The sequence below is a fragment of the Scyliorhinus torazame genome, chromosome 17 (genome assembly GCF_047496885.1).
Source record: "Scyliorhinus torazame isolate Kashiwa2021f chromosome 17, sScyTor2.1, whole genome shotgun sequence".
NCBI classification, from domain to species: Eukaryota; Metazoa; Chordata; class Chondrichthyes; order Carcharhiniformes; family Scyliorhinidae; genus Scyliorhinus; species Scyliorhinus torazame.
In genome coordinates, this window is record NC_092723.1 from 49,787,071 (window position 1) to 49,805,995 (window position 18,925).

General features: G+C 45.5%; 1 protein-coding gene across 1 annotated transcript in view; it reads left to right on the forward strand.

The window, feature by feature from the left end:
• Window positions 1-1,171, forward strand: part of LOC140393459 (immunoglobulin-like and fibronectin type III domain-containing protein 1) — a 93,027-nt gene extending 91,856 nt beyond the window's left edge. The window contains exon 20 of the mRNA XM_072479791.1: window positions 667-1,171. Within this exon, the coding sequence (XP_072335892.1) occupies window positions 667-1,001 (335 nt within the window). The 3' untranslated portion in view covers window positions 1,002-1,171. The remainder of the gene's footprint in view (window positions 1-666) is intronic.
• The last annotated feature ends 17,754 nt before the right edge of the window (window positions 1,172-18,925 follow it).

Sequence of the window (18,925 nt, forward strand, 5' to 3'; positions counted from 1 at the left end):
ATTGTAGTGTAAATGGAAGCCTACTTGTGACAATAAAGATTATTATTATTATTACATTGTCTGAAGTACAGTGGAAAAACACTGTACTGTCCCTCCTCATTTTGCCACTTCCCCTACCAATCCCGTTGCTGCTTGCCCTGCTTTTCCCCACTTCCTTCACTGCCTCCCCTGCTCCCTTTGCTTCTTCCTTCTCTACCCCCCCCCCACCCCCCCTCCCCTGCTCACTCACTTACCTTCATTCACCACAGGAGGGAAAGCAGCAAAGGGATTGGAAGGAAGCAGTGAGGGGAATGGAGAGAAGCAGCAAAGGGTGTCGTGGGGAGCAAAGAAGGGAGCAGTGTAGAGAGGGAGCAGCAAACACAGCAGGGGGATGTAGCGAAAGGAGAGCGGAGAAGCGATTAAACAGTGGCGCAATTGGTGGGAAGCAGAAGTTTTCAACGATGCTGCATTATGGTGGGTGATGACGTTTGGCATCTGCGGAATGGGTACTTGCAAACAAGGGTGCGAGCATATTCCTGATGATGTCAATGTTTTTTATGCATATGTGTGAACTTCGTCTGTGCACAGATCATACCATGCAATGTTGGTAGAATGTACAAATTTTGAAATAATTCAAGGAATTACCATTTAACAGTTACTAATCTATTGTTCTATTTCTTTTTACAGAACCATTTACTTTAAAATTGCCAAACTACAAGGCTCAGAATAATATGAGTGCCCCTGAATTCATTGTGAAGTTAAAGACTCACTTTACGCCCAGTGGATGTGACATTAACATGACCTGTGCCGTCAAAGGATGTCCTCGACCTGAAGTGACTTGGTTCAAAGATAATATAACTATCACGGATACTGCAAACTACTGGTCAACAAATGTCTGTGGAGTTTGTTCCCTTTACATTTTTGGAGCAAGCTCAAAGGAAAATGGAGAATATACAGCCATTGCAGAGAATTCAGTTGGAAGAGCTATGACCTCAACCAGATTAGTGGTTAGAGGTAATTAGAGGCGCTTCAGAATTCTTAATCTCTGTTTAAGAATAGACTTGGGAATGTGGAAGTGAAGATGTTTGTCTCATTGTCTCACTGGATTCAAATGCTGTTTGTTGGCTGATGATGGAATCCTGAGATGATAGCTAAATTCATTCAGTTGAGGGAAATCTATGGCAGCGTGAGGGCAAGGGGATGGAGGTTTATTGCATTAAGAGAACTCTGATGGATCAACTCATTTTGCTTTAAGCATGGAAAGAATCCCATTGCTTATTTGCATCTTTATTTCAATCGATAGAGGTTCTGTAGAAATATTTTGGAATGAATTGAAATCTTCAAAATTATTGATAAATCTCTGTTGATGTGGCACACGAGTACTCGGATAACTCAAATACGTTTTTTCATGCCTTCTGAGTTGTCTCTCAACTAATTTACTCACAAACTCAGTTCACTCTGCACTGTAATAGAGTAATGTATTTGTAATGCAATGATCGATTTGAAACAATAATACTGCTTGCTGACACTGAAAGACACTGGCCTTGCAGATATGTTTGTACTATTATTTACCTGCCACTTTGCAAATTTGTTTGAGGTGCAAATAACTTTGCATACTCTTCCCTCCCGAAAACCTCTAAGTTCCTGCCACTTTTGTTCGATCAATCCTAGATTTCTCTGAGATATATGACAAGAGAATATATATTTTCTCCTTCATTCTTTCATGGTGGATTTGTGTATCTTAAAGAAAAATGACTGATGTGGCATTGCTGAGTTTTTTCCCATTGTTAACTCATGGTTTTAATGGTTGGGGGGCGGGGGGCAGGGTGGTGCTCAGTTGTATGGAAAATTAGACAATCAAAATTAAATGAGAAGATAGGAGTGCGTGTTAATGATGAGGACTTTAAACTGGTTAAAGGTCAGGGGGAAGGGCTCAGGAGAGGTTAGTAACATTTCCAGAACAAGTTAAGAACAGAGGGCATGGAAAGCGGTAGGAATCTAACTTCAAGCCCAGCAGATAAAGGGACAACGATGATCAGGGGGGCGTTCAACGCAGGACTAAGGGTGTTGTACCTAGATGCACGCAGTATATGAAACACGGTAAATGAACTTGCAGCTCACATTGAAATTGGCGGGTGCGATATTGTGGGCATCACAGAGATGTGATTGCAAGGGAATCAAGGCTGGGATCTAAACTTCCAAGGATATGTGTCCTATCAAAAGGACAGGCAGATGGGTAGAGGGGACAGGGTTGCCTTGTTGGTATGAAATAAAATTAAATCGACAGCAAGAAGCGATATAGGGTCGGAAAGTATAGAATCTGTGTGGGTAGAGTTGAGGAATCGCAAAGGAAGAAAATACTCTGATGCGAGTTATGTACAGGTCCCCTAGCAGTAGTCAGGATGTGGGGCAGAAAATAAATCAGGGGATAGAAAAGGCATATAAGAAAGGCAATATTACAATAATCTATTACAATTTAAATATGCAGGTGGACTGCCCAGTAGCACAGTGGGCAGCACGGTAGCATTGTGGATAGCACAATTGCTTCACAGCTCCAGGGTCCCAGGTTCGATTCCAGCTTGGGTCACTGTCTGTGCGGAGTCTGCACATCCTCCCCATGTGTGCGTGGGTTTCCTCCGGGTGCTCCGTTTTCCTCCCACAGTCCAAAGATGTGCAGGTTAGGTGAATTGGCCATGATAAATTGCCCTTAGTGTCCAAGATTGCCCTTAGTGTTGGGTGGGGTTACTGGGTTATGGGGATAGGGTGGAGGTGTTGACCTTGGGTAGGGTGCTCTTTCCAAGAGCCGGTGCAGACTCGATGGGCCGAATGGCCTCCTTCTGCGCTGTAAATTCTATGATTCACAGCTCCAGGGTCCCAGGTTCGATTCCCAGCTTGGGTCACTGTCTGTGCGGAGTCTGCACGTTCTCTCCGTGTCTGCATGGGTTTCCTCCGGGTGCTCCGGTTTCCTCCCACAGTCCAAAGATGTGAAGGTTAGGTGGGTTGACTAGGCTAAATTGCCCCTAGTGTCCAAACAAAAAAGGTTAGGTGGGGTTGCGGGAATCGAGTGGAGGTGTGGGCTTGGGTAGGCTGCTCTTTCCAAGGGCCGGTGCAGACTCGATGGGCCAAATGGCCTCCTTCTGCACTCTAAATTCAATGACATTTCATTGACTGGAAAAAACAGGTTGGCAGCGGGTCCCAAGAAAAGGAATTTGTGGAACGTCTACATGATGGTTTTTTTTCGAGCAGCTTTTGATAGAACGCACTAGGGAACAGACAATTCTGGGTTTGGTGATGCGTAATGAGGCAGACTTGATTGAGGTGAAGGAACCTTGAGGGGGCAGAGATCACAATATGATAGAATTTACCTGTAGTTTGATAGTTTGAGAGAGAGGAGTTGGAATCAGATGCAATGGTTTTACAATTGAGTAAATGTAACTACAAAGACGTGAGGGAGGAGCTGGCCAGAGATGTTTGGAAGGGGAGCCTAGCAGGGAAGATGGTGGAACAGCATGGCAGCCGTTTTTAATAATAATAATAATAATCTTTATTGTGACAAGTAGGCTTACATTAACACTGCAATGGAGTTACTTCGAAAAGCCCCTAGTCGCCACATTCCGGTGCCTGTTCGGGTACACAGAGGGAGAATTCAGAATGTCCAAATTACCTAACAGCACGTCTTTCGGGACTTGTGGGAGGAAACTGGAGCACCCGGAGGAAAGCCACACAAACACGTAGAGAACATGCAGACACCACACAGACAGTGACCAAAGGGAATCGAACCTGGGACCCTGGATTTGTGAAGCAACAGTGCTACCCACTGTGCTGTCCAGTGAGGATATTCAGGAAGCACAACAGAAAATCATCTCAGTTTGTGTAGGGATCAGGATTGAAGGAGCTAGCGACATCGCCGCTCCCGACGGCCGGGGAGATACTCAGGGAGTCCGGTAGTAATAGCTTCGTTGAGAATTTGGAGGCAGTTTCGACAGCACTTCGGGTTGGGGGCAGGGTCAAGGAAAATGCCGATTCGGGGGAACCATAGATTTGAGCCAGGGAAGTGGGAAGGAAATTTTCGGAGATGGGAGGAGAAAGGAATTAGAACACTAAAAGATTAATTTCCTGGGGGTCGTTTTGCAGAATTGAAGTAGCTGGGAGCGAAGTATGGGATGGAGCAGGGGGAAATATTTAGATACATGCAGGTTCGAGACTTTGCCAGAAAGGAGACACAGAGCTTCCCAGTAGAGCTGGTTTCCACATTGCTGGAAGAGGTGCTGACGACAGGGGGACTGGAGAAGGGGTAGTATCGGCGGTTTACGGGGCTATTTTGGAGGAGGAGAACGTGTCACTGGAAGGGATCAAGGCAAAGTGGGAGGAAGAGTTGGGGGAGGGTATGGAGGAGGGGGTATGATGTGAGGTGCTCCGGAGGGTGAACGCCTCCACCTCGTGTGCGAGGTTGGGGCTGATACAGCTGAAGGTGGTGTATGGAGCGGACCTTACAAGGGCGAGGATTAGCCGGCTCTTTGAGGGGGTAGGAGATGTGAGTGAACGTTGCGGGGGAGGCCCCGCAAACCACGTTCATATGTTTTGGTCCTGTCCAAAGCTGGAGGATTACTGGAAGGAGGTGTTTAGGGTAATCTCTAAAGTGGTGCACGTGAAACTGGACCCGGGTCCTCGGTAGGCCATATTCGGGGTGTCGGACCAGCCGGAGTTGTAAACGGGCGCGGAGGCAGATGTTGTAGTCTTTGCCTCGTTGATTGCCCGAAGGTGGATCCTGTTAGGGTGGAGAACAACCTCTCCACCCTGTGCCCTGGCATGGCGGGGGGACCTGCTGGAATTCTTGACGCTTGAAAAGGTCAAATTTGAACTGAGGGGAAGGATGGAGGGGTTCTACAATTCATGGGCGTTATTCATTATGCACTTTCGAGAATTGGATCACATCGGACATTCGGGGGGTTGTGGGCTGAGACAGTTGGGGAAAGGCTGACTGTATGTGTTAATGGTGACTATGGGTGATTCCTGATTCCTTTTTGTCATTTGTTTATGTTAACATGTGGGCCAATGTCTGGGGTTTGGTGGAAGGATGGGATCATTGTTATTGATATGGGGATTGATATTACATTCGTTACTGATTATTGTTTATTGTTTTGGTGTAAATTTGGGAGAAAATGTGAAAAAGGAGGAGAATAAAAAAATATTTTTTTTTAAAAGAAAATCATCTCAAGGAGGAGGAAATATGCTAAGGGGAGGATGAGGCAACCATGGCCATAAGGGAAGTCAGAGACAGCATAAAATCAAAGGAAAAAGCATACAATGTGCTGAGGATTACTGGGAAGCGAGAGGATTGGGAAGCCTTTTAAAGCAAGCAGAGGACAACTAAAAAAACAATAACGGGGGAGAAAATGAAATATGAGTGTAAGCTAGATAATAATATGTAAGAAGATTGCAAGAGTTTTTTTTTCGATATATAAAAGGTAAGTGAGAGGCAAGAATAGACATTGGACCACTGGAAAATGAGGCTGGAGTAGTAGTAATGGGCAACAAAGAAATGGTAGAGAAACTGAATAGTTACTTTGCATCAGTCTTCTCGATGGAAGACACCAGTGGCATACCAGAACTCCAAGGGAGTCGGGGCAGATGTGAATGTAGTGACCATCATTAAGGAGAAGGTGCTGGAGAACTTTAAAGATCTGAAGGTGGAAAATTCACCCGGACCGGATGGACTACACCCCAGGATTCTGAATGAGGTAGCTGAGGAGATTGTGGAGGAATTGGTGGTGATCTATCAGGAATCCCTGGAGTCAGGGAGAGTCCCAGAGGATTGGAAAATGGCTAATGTAACAACCCTTTTTAAGAAGGGAGGGAGGCAGAAGACAGGAAATAATAGGCCGGTTAGCCTGACTTTGGTCATTGTTAAGATTTTAGAGTCCACTATTCAGGATGAGAATGCAGGGTACTTAGAAGTGCATGGTAAAATAAGGCTGAGACTGCATGGCTTCATTAAGGTGAGGTCATGCATGCCAAATCTGTTAGTATTCTTTGAGGTGGTAACGAGGAAGTTAGACAAAGGAGAACCAGTCGACATGATCTATTTGGATTTACAGAAGGCCTTTGACAAGGTGCAGTACAGGAAACTACTAAAGCAGATAAGAACCCATGGTGTTAGTGGCAAATTACTGGCATGGATAGAGGATTGACTGACTGGCAAAAGGCAGAGAGCGGGGATAAAGGGGTCTTTTTCAGGATGGCAGCTGGTGACTAGTGATGTTCTGCAAGGGTCAGTATTGGGACCACAACTATTCACAATATACATTAACCATCTGGAAGATGGAACTGAGGGCATTGTTGCTCAGTTTACAGATGATACAAAGATATGTAGAGGGGCAGGTAGTATAGAGGAAGAGGGGAGGTTGCAGAAGGACTTGAACAGGCTAGTAGAATGGGCAAAGAAGTGGTAGATAGAAAACAATGTAGAAAAGTGTGAGGTTATGCACTTTCATATGAAGAATAGAGGCAGAGACAATTTTCTACATAGGGAAAGGCATTGGAAATCTGAAGCACAAAGGGATTTAGGAGTCCTAGTACAGGACTCTCATAATGTTAACATGCAGGTTCAATTGACAGTTAGGAAGGCAAATGCAATGTTAGCATTCATTTCGAGAGGGCTAGAATACAAGAGCAGGGATGTACTGCTGAAGCTTTATAAGGCTCTGGTCCGATCCCATTTAGAATATTGTGAACAGTTTTGGGCCCCGTGTGTAAGGAAGGATGTGCTGGCCTTGGAGGGGGCCTTCATAAGAATGATTCTCGGAATGAAGGACTTGTCATATGAGGAGCAGTTCAGGACTCTGGGTCTGTACTCGATGGAGTTGAAAAAGGATGAGGGGGTTCACACAGAAACTTACAGAATATTGAAAGGCTTAGATAGAGTTGACGTGAAGAAGATGTTTCCACTAGTAGGAGAAACTAAAACCTGAGGGCACAGTCTCTGACTGAAGTGATGATCCTTTAATACTGAGATGAGGAGGAATTTCTTTAGCCAGAGGGTGGTGAATCTGTGGAACGCTTTGCCGCAGAAGGCTGTGGAGGCCAAGTCCCTGAGCATCTTTTTAAAAAAAAAAATATAGAGTCTCCAATTATTTTTTCCAATTAAGGGGCAATTTAGCCTGGCCAATCCACCTATCCTGCACATCTTTTGGGTTGTGGGGGTTAAACCCACGCAGACACGGCGAGAATGTGCAAATTCCTCACGGACAGTGACCCAGGGCCGGTATTTGAACCCAGGTCCTCAGCACCGTAGGCAGCAATGCTAACCACTGTGCCACCGTGCTGCCCCCCCCCCCCCCCCTGAGCATCTTTAAGACAGAGATAGATAGGTTCTTGATTAATAAGGGGATCAGAGTTATGGGGAGAAGGCAGGATGATGGGATGAGAAAAATATCAGCCATGATTGAATGGTGGAGTAGTCTCGATGGGCCCAATGGTCTGATTCTGCTCCTATATCTTACGGTCTATCTTATAAGAACATAAGAACATAAGAACTGGAAGCAGGAGTAGGCCATCTGGCCCCTCGAGCCTGCTCCACCATTCAATGAGATCATGGCTGATCTTTTGTGGACTCAGCTCCACTTTCCGGCCCAAACACCATAACCCTTAATCCCTTTATTCTTCAAAAAACTATCTATCTTTATCTTAAAAACATTTAATGAAGGAGCCTCTACTGCTTCACTGGGCAAGGAATTCCATAGATTCACAACCCTTTGGGTGAAGAAGTTCCTCCTAAGCTCAGTCCTAAATCTACTTCCCCTTATTTTGAGGCTATGCCCCCTAGTTCTGCTTTCACCCGCCAGTGGAAACAACCTGCCCGCATCTATCCTATCTATTCCCTTCATAATTTTATATGTTTCTATAAGATCCCCCCTCATCCTTCTAAATTCCAATGAGTACAGTCCCTGTCTACTCAACCTCTCCTCGTAATCCAACCCCTTCAGCTCTGGGAGTAACCTAGTGAATCTCCTCTGCACACCCTCCAGTGCCAGTACGTCCTTTCTCAAGTAAGGAGACCAAAACTGAACACAATACTCCAGGTGTGGCCTCACTAACACCTTATACAATTGCAGCAAAACCTCCCTAGTCTTAAACTCCATCCCTCTAGCAATGAAGGACAAAATTCCATTTGCCTTCTTAATCACCTGTTGCACCTGTAAACCAACTTTTTGCGACTCATGCACTAGCACACCCAGGTCTCTCTGCACAGCAGCATGTTTTAATATTTTATCATTTAAATAATAATCCCTTTTGCTGTTATTCCTACCAAAATGGATACCCTCACATTTGTCAACATTGTATTCCATCTGCCAGACCCTAGCCCATTCACTTAGCCTATCCAAATCCCTCTGCAGACTTCCAGTATCCTCTGCACTTTTTGCTTTACCACTTATCTTAGTGTCATCTGCAAACTTGGACACATTGCCCTTGGTCCCCAACTCCAAATCATCTATGTAAATTGTGAACAGTTGTGGGCCCAACACTGATCCCTGAGGGACACCACTAGCTACTGATTGCCAACCAGAGAAACACCCATTAATCTCCACTCTTTGCTTTCTATTAATTAACCAATCCTCTATCCATGCTACTACTTTCCCCTTAATGCCATGCATCTTTATCTTATGCAGCAACCTTTTGTGTGGCACCTTGTCAAAGGCTTTCTGGAAATCCAGATATACCACATCCATTGGCTCCCCGTTATCTACCGCACTGGTAATGTCCTCAAAAAATTCCACTAAATTAGTTTGGCACGACCTGCCCTTTATGAACCCATGCTGCGCCTGCCCAATGGGACAATTTCCATCCAGATGCCTCGCTATTTCTTCCTTGATGATAGATTCCAGCATCTTCCCTACTACCGAAGTTACGCTCACTGGCCTATAATTACCCGCTTTCTGCCTACCTCCTTTTTTAAACAGTGGTGTCACATTTGCTAATTTCCAATTCGCCAGGACCACCCCAGAGTCTAGTGAATTTTGATAAATTATCACTAGTGCATTTGCAATTTCCCTAGCCATCTCTTTTAGCACTCTGGGATGCATTCCATTAGGGCCAGGAGACTTGTCTACCTTTAGCCCCATTAGCTTGCCCATCACTACCTCCTTGGTGATAACAATCCTCTCAAGGTCCTCACCTGTCATAACCTCATTTCCATCAGTCACTGGCATGTTATTTGTGTCTTCCACTGTGAAGACCGACCCAAAAAACCTGTTCAGTTCCTCAGCCATTTCCTCATCTCCCATTATTAAATCTCCCTTCTCATCCTCTAAAGGACCAATATTTACCTTAGCCACGCTTTTTTGTTTTATATATTTGTAGAAACTTTTACTATCTGTTTTTATATTCTGAGCAAGTTTACTCTCATAATCTATCTTACTCTTCTTTATAGCTTTTTTAGTAGCTTTCTGTTGCCCCCTAAAAATTTCCCAGTCCTCCAGTCTCCCACTAATCTTTGCTACTTTGTATGCTTTTTCCTTCAATTTGATACTCTCCCTTATTTCCTTCGATATCCACGGTCGATTTTCCCTCTTTCTATTGTCCTTCCTTTTTGTTGGTATAAACCTTTGCAGAGCACTGTGAAAAATTGCTTGGCAGGTTCTCCACTGTTCCTCAACTGTTTCACGATAAAGTATTTGCTCCCAGTCTACCTTAGCTAGTTCTTCTCTCATCCCATTGTAATCTCCTTTGTTTAAGCACAAAACACTAGTGCTTGATTTTACCTTCTCACCCTCCATCTGTATTTTAAATTCCACCATATTGTGATCGCTCCTTCCGAGAGGATCCCTAACTATGAGATCCTGAATCAATCCTGTCTCATGACACAGGACCAGATCTAGGACCGCTTGTTCCCTCGTAGGTTCCATTACATACTGTTCTAGGAAACTATCGTGGATACATTCTATAAACTCCTCCTCAAGGCTGCCTTGACCGACCTGGTTAAACCAATCGACATGTAGATTAAAATCCCCCATGATAACTGCTGTACCATTTCTAAATGCATCAGTTATTTCTTTGTTTATTGCCTGCCCCACTATAATGTTACTATTTGATGGCCTATAGACTATTCCTATCAGTGACTTTTTCACCTTACTATTCCTGATTTCCACCCAAATGGATTCAACCCTATCCTCCATAGCACCGATGTCATCCCTTACTGTTGCCCGGAAGTCATCCTTAAATAACAGAGCTACACCACCTCCCTTACCATCCACTCTGTCCTTCCGAATAGTTTGATACCCTCGGATATTTAACTCCCAGTCATGACCATCCTTTAACCATGTTTCAGTAATGGCCACTAAATCATCATTCACAATGATTTGCGGCATCAACTCATTTACCTTATTCCGAATACTACGAGCATTCAGATAAAGTACACTTATGTTGGCTTTTTTACCTCTGTTCTGAATCTTAACACCTCGATCAGTAACCTCTCCCAAGTTATATTTCCTCTTAACCTTTCTCCTAATTTTCCTCGTCATTGAACCCATATCTTCATGTAACAACCTGCCACGTCGCTTACCATTAATGTTTTCACTTCCCGTTTTATTCCTTTTAGTATTCCTGGTCCTATTCACTGAGCTCCCCTCAGTCACTGTACCTTGTACTGTCGCCCTTTTTGATTTTTGACTATGGCTTCTCTGCCTTACACTTTCCCCCTTACTGCCTTTTGTTTCTGTCCCTATTTTACTACCTTCCAACTTCCTGCATCGGTTCCCATCCCCCTGCCACATTAGTTTAAACACTCCCCAACAGCTCTAGCAAACACCCCCCCTAGGACATCGGTTCCAGTCCTGCCCAGGTGCAGATACTGGTCCCACCTCCCCCAGAACCGGTTCCAATGCCCCAGGAATTTGAATCCCTCCCTCTTGCACCATCTCTCGAGCCACGCATTCATCCTATCTATCCTGATATTCCTACTCTGACTAGCTCGTGGCACAGGTAGCAATCCTGAGATTACTACCTTTGAGGTCCTACTTTTTAGTTTAACTCCTAACTCCCTGAATTCAGCTTGTAGGACCTCGTCCCATTTTTTACTTATATCGTTGGCGCCTATGTGCACCACGACAGCTGGCTGTTCACCCTCCCCTCCCAGAATGTCCTGCAGCCGCTCTGAGACATCCTTGACCCTTGCACCAGGGAGGCAACATACCATCCTGGAGTCTCAATTGCGTCCGCAGAACCGCCTGTCTATTCCCCTTACAATTGAGTCCCCTATCACTATAGCCCTGCCATTCTTCTTCCTGCCCAGCTGCGCAGCAGAGCCAGCCACGGTGCCATGAACCTGGCTGCTGCTGCCTTCCCCTGGTGAGCCATCTCCCTCAACAGTATCAACAACAAAGAACAAAGAAGTGTACAGCACAGGAACAGGCCCTTCGGCCCTCCAAGCCCGTGCCGACCATGCTGCCCGACTAAACTACAATCTTCTACACTTCCTGGGTCCATATCCCTCTATTCCCATCCTATTCATGTATTTGTCAAGATGCCCCTTAAATGTCACTATCGTCCCTGCTTCCACCACCTCCTCCGGTAGCGAGTTCCAGGCACCCACTACCCTCTGCGTAAAATACTTGCCTCGTACATCTACTCTAAACCTTGCCCCTCTCACCTTAAACCTATGCCCCCTAGTAATTGACCCCTCTACCCTGGGGAAAAGCCTCTGACTATCCACTCTGTCTATGCCCCTCATAATTTTGTAGACCTCTATCAGGTCTCCCCTCAACCTCCTTCGTTCCAGTGAGAACAAACCGAGTTTATTCAACCGCTCCTCATAGCCCTCCATACCAGGCAACATTCTGGTAAATCTCTTCTGCACCCTCTCTAAAGCCTCCACATCCTTCTGGTAATGTGGCGACCAGAATTGAACACTATACTCCAAGTGTGGCCGAACTAAGGTTCTATACAGCTGCAACATGACTTGTCAATTCTTATACTCAATGCCCGGCCAATGAAGGCAAGCATGCCGTATGCCTTCTTGACTACCTTCTCCACCTGTGTTGCCCCTTTCAATGACCTGTACTCCTAGATCTCTTTGACTTTCAATACTCTTGAGGGTTCTACCATTTACTGTATATTCCCTACCTGCATTAGACCTTCCAAAATGCATTACCTCACATTTGTCCGGATTAAACTCCATCTGCCATCTCTCCGCCCAAGTCTCCAAACAATCTAAATCCTGCTGTATCCTCTGACAGTCCTCATCACTATCCGCAATTCCACCAACCTTTGTGTCATCTGCAAACTTACTAATCAGACCAGTTACATTTTCCTCCAAATCATTTATATATACTACAAAGAGCAAAGGTCCCAGCACTCATCCCTGTGGAACACCACTGGTCACAGCCCTCCAATTAGAAAAGCATCCTTCCATTGCTACTCTCTGCCTTCTATGACCTAGCCAGTTCTGTATCCACCTTGCCAGCTCACCCCTGATCCCGTGTGACTTCACCTTTTGTACTAGTCTACCATGAGGGACCTTGTCAAAGGCCTTACTGAAGTCCATATAGACAACATCCACTGCCCTACCTGCATCAATCATCTTAGTGACCTCCTCGAAAAACTCTATCAAGTTAGTGAGACACGACCTCCCCTTCACAAAACCATGCTGCCTCTCACTAATACGTCCATTTGCTTCCAAATGGGAGTAGATCCTGTCTCGAAGAATTCTCTCCAGTAATTTCCCTACCACTGAAGTAAGGCTCACCAGCCTGTAGTTCCCTGGATTATCCTTGCTACCCTTCTTATCCAAAGCGGTATATCTGTTTTGCAGGGAGATGACCGCAGAGGACACCTGCACTGCCTTCCTACTCTTGCTCTGTCTTTTGGTCACCCATTTTCTATCTCCCTCAGTACCTTTCACCTGCGGTGTGACCAACTCGCTAAACGTGCTATCCACGACGTCCTCAGCATCGCTGATGCTCCAAAGTGAGTCCATCCGCAGCTCCAGAGCCGTCAAGCGGTCTAACAGGAGCTGCAACTGGACACACTTCTTGCACGTGAAGGAGCCAGGGACAGTGGATGTGTCCCTGAGCTCCCACATCGCACAAGAGGAGCATGACACGGATCTGAGATCTCCTGCCATGTCTTAAACCTTCGGTTAACTTCAACAGTTACAATTTCCCCCCCCCCCCCCCAATTTTTTTTAAAATAAATAAACAACAAAAAAAATATATATATATACCAATGAAAAGAAAAAGAAAACAGAAACACTACTTACCAGTCACTTGCCAGGGATAAAAAGCACCTCCTCCCAACCCAGCTTCGAATTCCCACCTAGATTTAAATTCCCAAACTCACTCTTGGTTCTGTCTCATGGTTTACTATCAGGAGCTGGCCAATCATCAAGCTTTAGGTCTGGCTTACTGGAATAGATATCATCTTTTTGTGATAGTAGGAAACAGGTGATAGTAGGTCAGCAGCTTATTGTATAGATCGAGCTAGGAAAACATGGTTGTTACTTTCTACCCTGACTGCTGTAGATTGTGTCTTAGAACAAGCCATTAAGATCACTGGAACAGGAACATGTTTGACCCTTATATCGACTGCTGTAGATGGTGCCACATCAGCTTTTAGCAGACATCTTTATGAAATTTGTATTAATGTACTGTACTACAATTCAAAATCCTTTAGCGTAAATGCTAACTGTCCTGATAGATTATTGTTCATAAATCCTAATCATTTCTTCTCCCACAATGTTCAAGATCTACTCCACTGACTCCAGCCTCCAAAGTCAACATCAAATAATCCCCTGCAGACCAAGTGAAATGTCTTAAACCTCAGACCATTAGCTCCGAATGTTATTCATTAGCTTAACCTGTGTATAATACTAACCAGCTAGCCATAAATGTGGATACTTAAACTTCTGTTTAGGTAGAGGTTCTAAAGTAATTTGCTTAAATAATTTATTCAAACTAATTTGGCTGTCACATTGCTTCTAAAATGAGGTATTTACATATATATAATATTCTCATGCAATAGTATTTTAATGTACTGATGCATATGATATAATGAATAACGATCAAAGAGATGGCACATAAAGTGATTATTCCCCTTTTTGTTTCTACACAGAATGAAGCAACTGCATGAAGAACTTTGGCATTGGTTTTAGATAAACAGACCAAGTGGAAGAAACTAATTAGATCAAATCATTACCATGATTCAAAGTGAACTTTCATTTCTGGCCAGCATTAGAGTTTGATATATAGCGAGCTATATCAATGGATATATCTTCAGAAATGATATTGAAACTTTGCATGCCACTTTTTGCATGTGTATTAATTATTGATCAGATATTGATGCGGAAAAATGGGATAAAGTCTGAACAGCGCATGGGGACCGCTGGACAAGAATAACTTTGTGCTGCCTGTCAACTTAAATAATAGGAATGTGCAGCCCAGTGCTAAATGCGTTGCTGAGAGGCTGCATGCCTTAGCAGGGGGCCACGATTTATACAAGGTTAACACCACTTAAAACTAAGCTGCACCTCTTATAGGCAGGTACTGGAACTGTTTGTGGAAGAGAGGCAGGTCAAAGAGTGAAATGGCACAGGAAGTCAGAGACAATACTCCAAAGGTAAACGATGCGGTATTGGTTCAGGAGATGGACAGGAGGATAGGGATCTTCACCCTCAAAACTGGGGTAGGAAAACCAAATATAAACCTATCAATTTAACCTTGGTGGTGGGAAAGCTTTTACAAACTATAATCTGGAACAAAATTATCAGTGATTTGAACAAATGTGAACTAATTATGTAAGGCCAGCAAAGGTTTGTTCAGGGAAAATCAGGTTTAATTAATTTGATTGAGTGTTTTGGTGAAGTAACAGAGAGTTTGTGAGGTAAGGCAATTGATGTGGTTCAGATCGACTTTCAAAGAGCATTTGATTAAGTGCCACATAACAGACTTGTCAACAAAGCTGAAACCCATTCAGCAAAAGAGGGCAATGACAGCATGGATACAAAGTTGGCTGAGTATCAGGAAACCAAGAGTAATGAATAGTTGTTTATCAGACATGTGCCATAATGGGTTTTAACATGGGTCAGTATTGGGACTACTGATTTTCTTGGTCTATATCAGTGACCTAGTGATGGGAAAACAGAAATTTGCAGATGACACAAAATTTGGAAGTATTGTGAACTGTGAGAAGGAAAGTGATAGACTTCATGCTTTGCCCCACTGACACACGTCTAGGATAAGATGGCACATAACTGCAGACTGCAACACCTGAGCAGTTGTGGACAGGCATGGCTGCTTATTTTTAGGCCCATGGAGGAGATAGTGCTGGTGATCATTGGATGGTCATGGCCAGTACAGGGCTGAACTCCATTTTCTCAGATTCTACTTCACCCTCATCCTACAATCTCTTTTGAATTATATAAGCTTTAAAAAAAAAATCATTATGGGATGTGGGCATTGTAAATCACATCATCATTTATTGCCCATCTCTAATTGCCTTTGTGAAGGTGGTGGTGAGCTGCCTTCTTGAACCACTGCAGGCCATGTGGTGTAGGTACACCCACAGTGCTGTTAGGGAGGGAGTCCCAAGCTGCAGATGACTTAAGCATTCACTTTCTGCTTTTCCTCTTCCCATTTTGTAACCCTACCCGTGTGCCTTTTTCATTTAAGGTACCCAAGAAATGCAAGACCAGGCAGTGTTATGGGAGTATGATGTCCAAGCAGTCGCCTGCTCAGATACTGACTCTGTTTGTACTTTAGAGGCAAATATAGAGGCAGGATCTGAGATCAGAGTCACTGGGCACGAGTGATCTGCAGGCAGGGTAGTGGAAACATTTGCGCTGATGTCAGCTCCCCAGAGGGTAAGATCATACACAAATGTATCTGCAGAGGACTAAGATGAGGACTCATATGGGGTGGTGTAAGGAACCAGGCTGATGGGCAATGAATAATTAAATGCTTGCGGTAAATTGCTGGCCTGTTGAAAAGCCAGCTGTCACTGTCAGGGAGCGTGGAGACATCACCTCAGCACAGAGCATTGTGATGTATATGAAGTTCCTTTTTCCAGCATGTAAATGGTGGTCATCTCTTTAATAAGGACATGGGGAGTCCACACCGAGTGAAGAAATTAAATAGATTTATTTACAATACGGTACATACACTGCCGGGTTACTCCCTACCCGGTTCCTTCTCTCTGATCGGTGCCTTACTGGCTGACTTTTTATACATTAGTTAATTGGAGTTCCCCAGCCCCTAGTGGGGGAGCTCGTACTCTGCAGGGACCATGAGGAAGATGATCATTCCCACCCCGCAGGTTCCATGCGGGATATTACAATCGCCACACGTTCATCCCCACTCATAATGCAGTTTCTGATGTCTCATGTCTCCGCTTCAACTGCACAAGCTGAAAGCACAGCATTGCAATGGAAGTGCAGTTTGAGGTCATGCAATCTCAGTTAGTTTTCATGCAAGACAACTTGTTGCAAAGCAGGCTCAAATTGTTACCATCATGGCCAAGGCTACAAGTGTTCAAACTGGCATTCAGGACAATGAACAAACCAACAATCTGTACTTCATAGATTACTAGGATTGCCCTGTGAGGTCAAAAATGGTTCCATGGAGCAGGAACCTGATGTCCTCTCACCTAATGGCAGCATTCATGTTCCCACCAATGTCCCAGTATTACCTGTCAATCACCAAACCTGCAGAGGACATCCTACACAGCTATATGCAGTCTTCCCCAGGGATGGAAGATGGCAGTTGTTATAACACGCACTAGTCTCATGGGGTAGTGATCATACCTTGGACTACCCCTTGGAGCTTGCAGAATATGAGCTCCCCCGATAAGGGGGTGGAGAACTCTTAACAATGTTCACTTGCCCTTATATAAATAGAGAGTCAGCCAGTAAGGCACCAAACAGGGAAGACCCAGTAGGGAACTACTGGAGCTGTATATAATAGTTAAAATGTAAAATAAAGTAAGTTTTGTTTTTCTTTACCAACTTGGTGTGGACACTTTGTTGCCCCTTACAAAACTGGTGACAAGGATAAAGACTGGTTCGCTATCATGTCTGCTGAGCCACCTCCCCATCTTTTTCAAACACAAGTTGGAGTTTTCCTCCAATTATTCCTCTCTTTGGACGGTTAGAGTGTTTGACACCGGACTGGAAGAATAGAATCAGTACGCACAGAGGACGCGCTACTTTTTCCGGGACAACAATATCGTGGAGAATGACCACCAGGTAGTAATTTTGTTTACTATTGCGGCACGCACACATTCACAGTGATACAGAGCCTTACTTCCCCCAACACTAAGGGCGGGATTCTCCGTTTCAGAGGCTAAGTGCTGACGCCGGGACAAAATCGGCGCCGGCCTCCGAGCAATTCATCAACTATGAATGGGCAGGGCAGCACGGTGGCGCAGTGGGTTAGCACTGCGGCCTCACGGTGGCAAGGTCCCAGGTTCGATCCTGGCTCTGGGTCACTGTCCGTGTGGAGTTTGCACATTCTCCCCGTGTTTGCGTGGGTTTCACCCTCACAACCCAAAAATGTGCAGGCTAGGTGGATTGGCCACACTAAATTGCCCCTTAATTGGAAAAAAAATGAATTGGGTACTCTAAATTTAAAAAAAAACTATGAATGGACTAGCACCGGTGCCACGTGGAACACAAGCGATTCCACTGAAAAACGATGTCCGATGCGCTCGGGTTGGGATTAACACTTGAGGCGGATATGCTGCAGCTGCCTATTAGAATTCCACTCCCCACACACAGTCATCCCAACCAACAAGATGCAGCACAGAGAGTGGTACCTGGTTTCAAAGATGTGGAGCTCGAGACCTGTTGGACGCCGTGGAGTTGAGATGGGCTACCCTGCACTCTGGGATAGCAAGGAGGTTGCCAGTCCCCGCCGTTCATTGGACCTGGGTGCAGGTGGCAGAGGTCATGAGTGCTGTGGGCCCCACTGTCAGGACCGGACAGCAGTGCAGGAAAAACATCCTCCAGTTGGCCAGGGTGAGTAGGCAGCCTTGGCACCAACCTCCATTCCAAATGCCCGTAACCCCTCCTACCCTCCATGCACCCGGAGGGCGACTGGGCCTCACCCACCAGGAATGTGCATGCTCCCCACCTTGCATCACATGTCAGCACCCATACCAGCCACCAAGGCTGGATGCTCTGGCCACGGAGGCCACCAACTGCCCAACCCCTGAATAGGTCCGACTGCCGAATACTTTGACCTATTTGTCTCTCCCCCACCAGGTGAAGGTGGTGTACTGCCGGGAGAGAGAGATGAGGTCGGCATTGGGGGAGATAGTGAGCCCCTCCTGAGTTGCGGCTCTCCATGGCACATGTAGCACGACCTCCTCACTACCCCTCACCACCCCCACACCACCCCTTCACCATCCCCAATCAACCCAAAGTGCGATCCTATCACGCATCGTGTCTTGTGTCTTGCAGGTCGATGAGGCAGGCCATTCTGGTGTTCTCCGACCCCGACCACAAGCAGATTCCAGTGATGATGAGGACAGGGATACTGAAGAGACCCCCGAAACCACAGCCCGTTACACCCTGGAGCACCAGTCTGGGGTGACACTGATTTCCTGTTGCAACTGTCTCCAACAGCCTCCACCATCCCAGAGACACTCACCTCGGTAGGGCAGTTTAGTGAAGAGGCTTCTGGGGCACTATCTGCTGCGAACCACACACGTGCTGCGGTACATCAGGTGGTGGGAACCCCCAATGGGGTGGGCGGTCAGAGGGCAGCCCAACTCCAGGAACTAGCTACCATCCGGACAGGTATTGGGATTCTGGAAAGGGCGGTCCCCTCGATAGTGGAGATGCAGTTGCAGAATCAGGCATTGCATGAGGGGTAGTCAGCAACCATCCAGCAGGTGCTGGTGGAGGAGTCCAACCACCTGTAGGAGCAGGAGGCGATGCCGACCATGTGTGTCACCC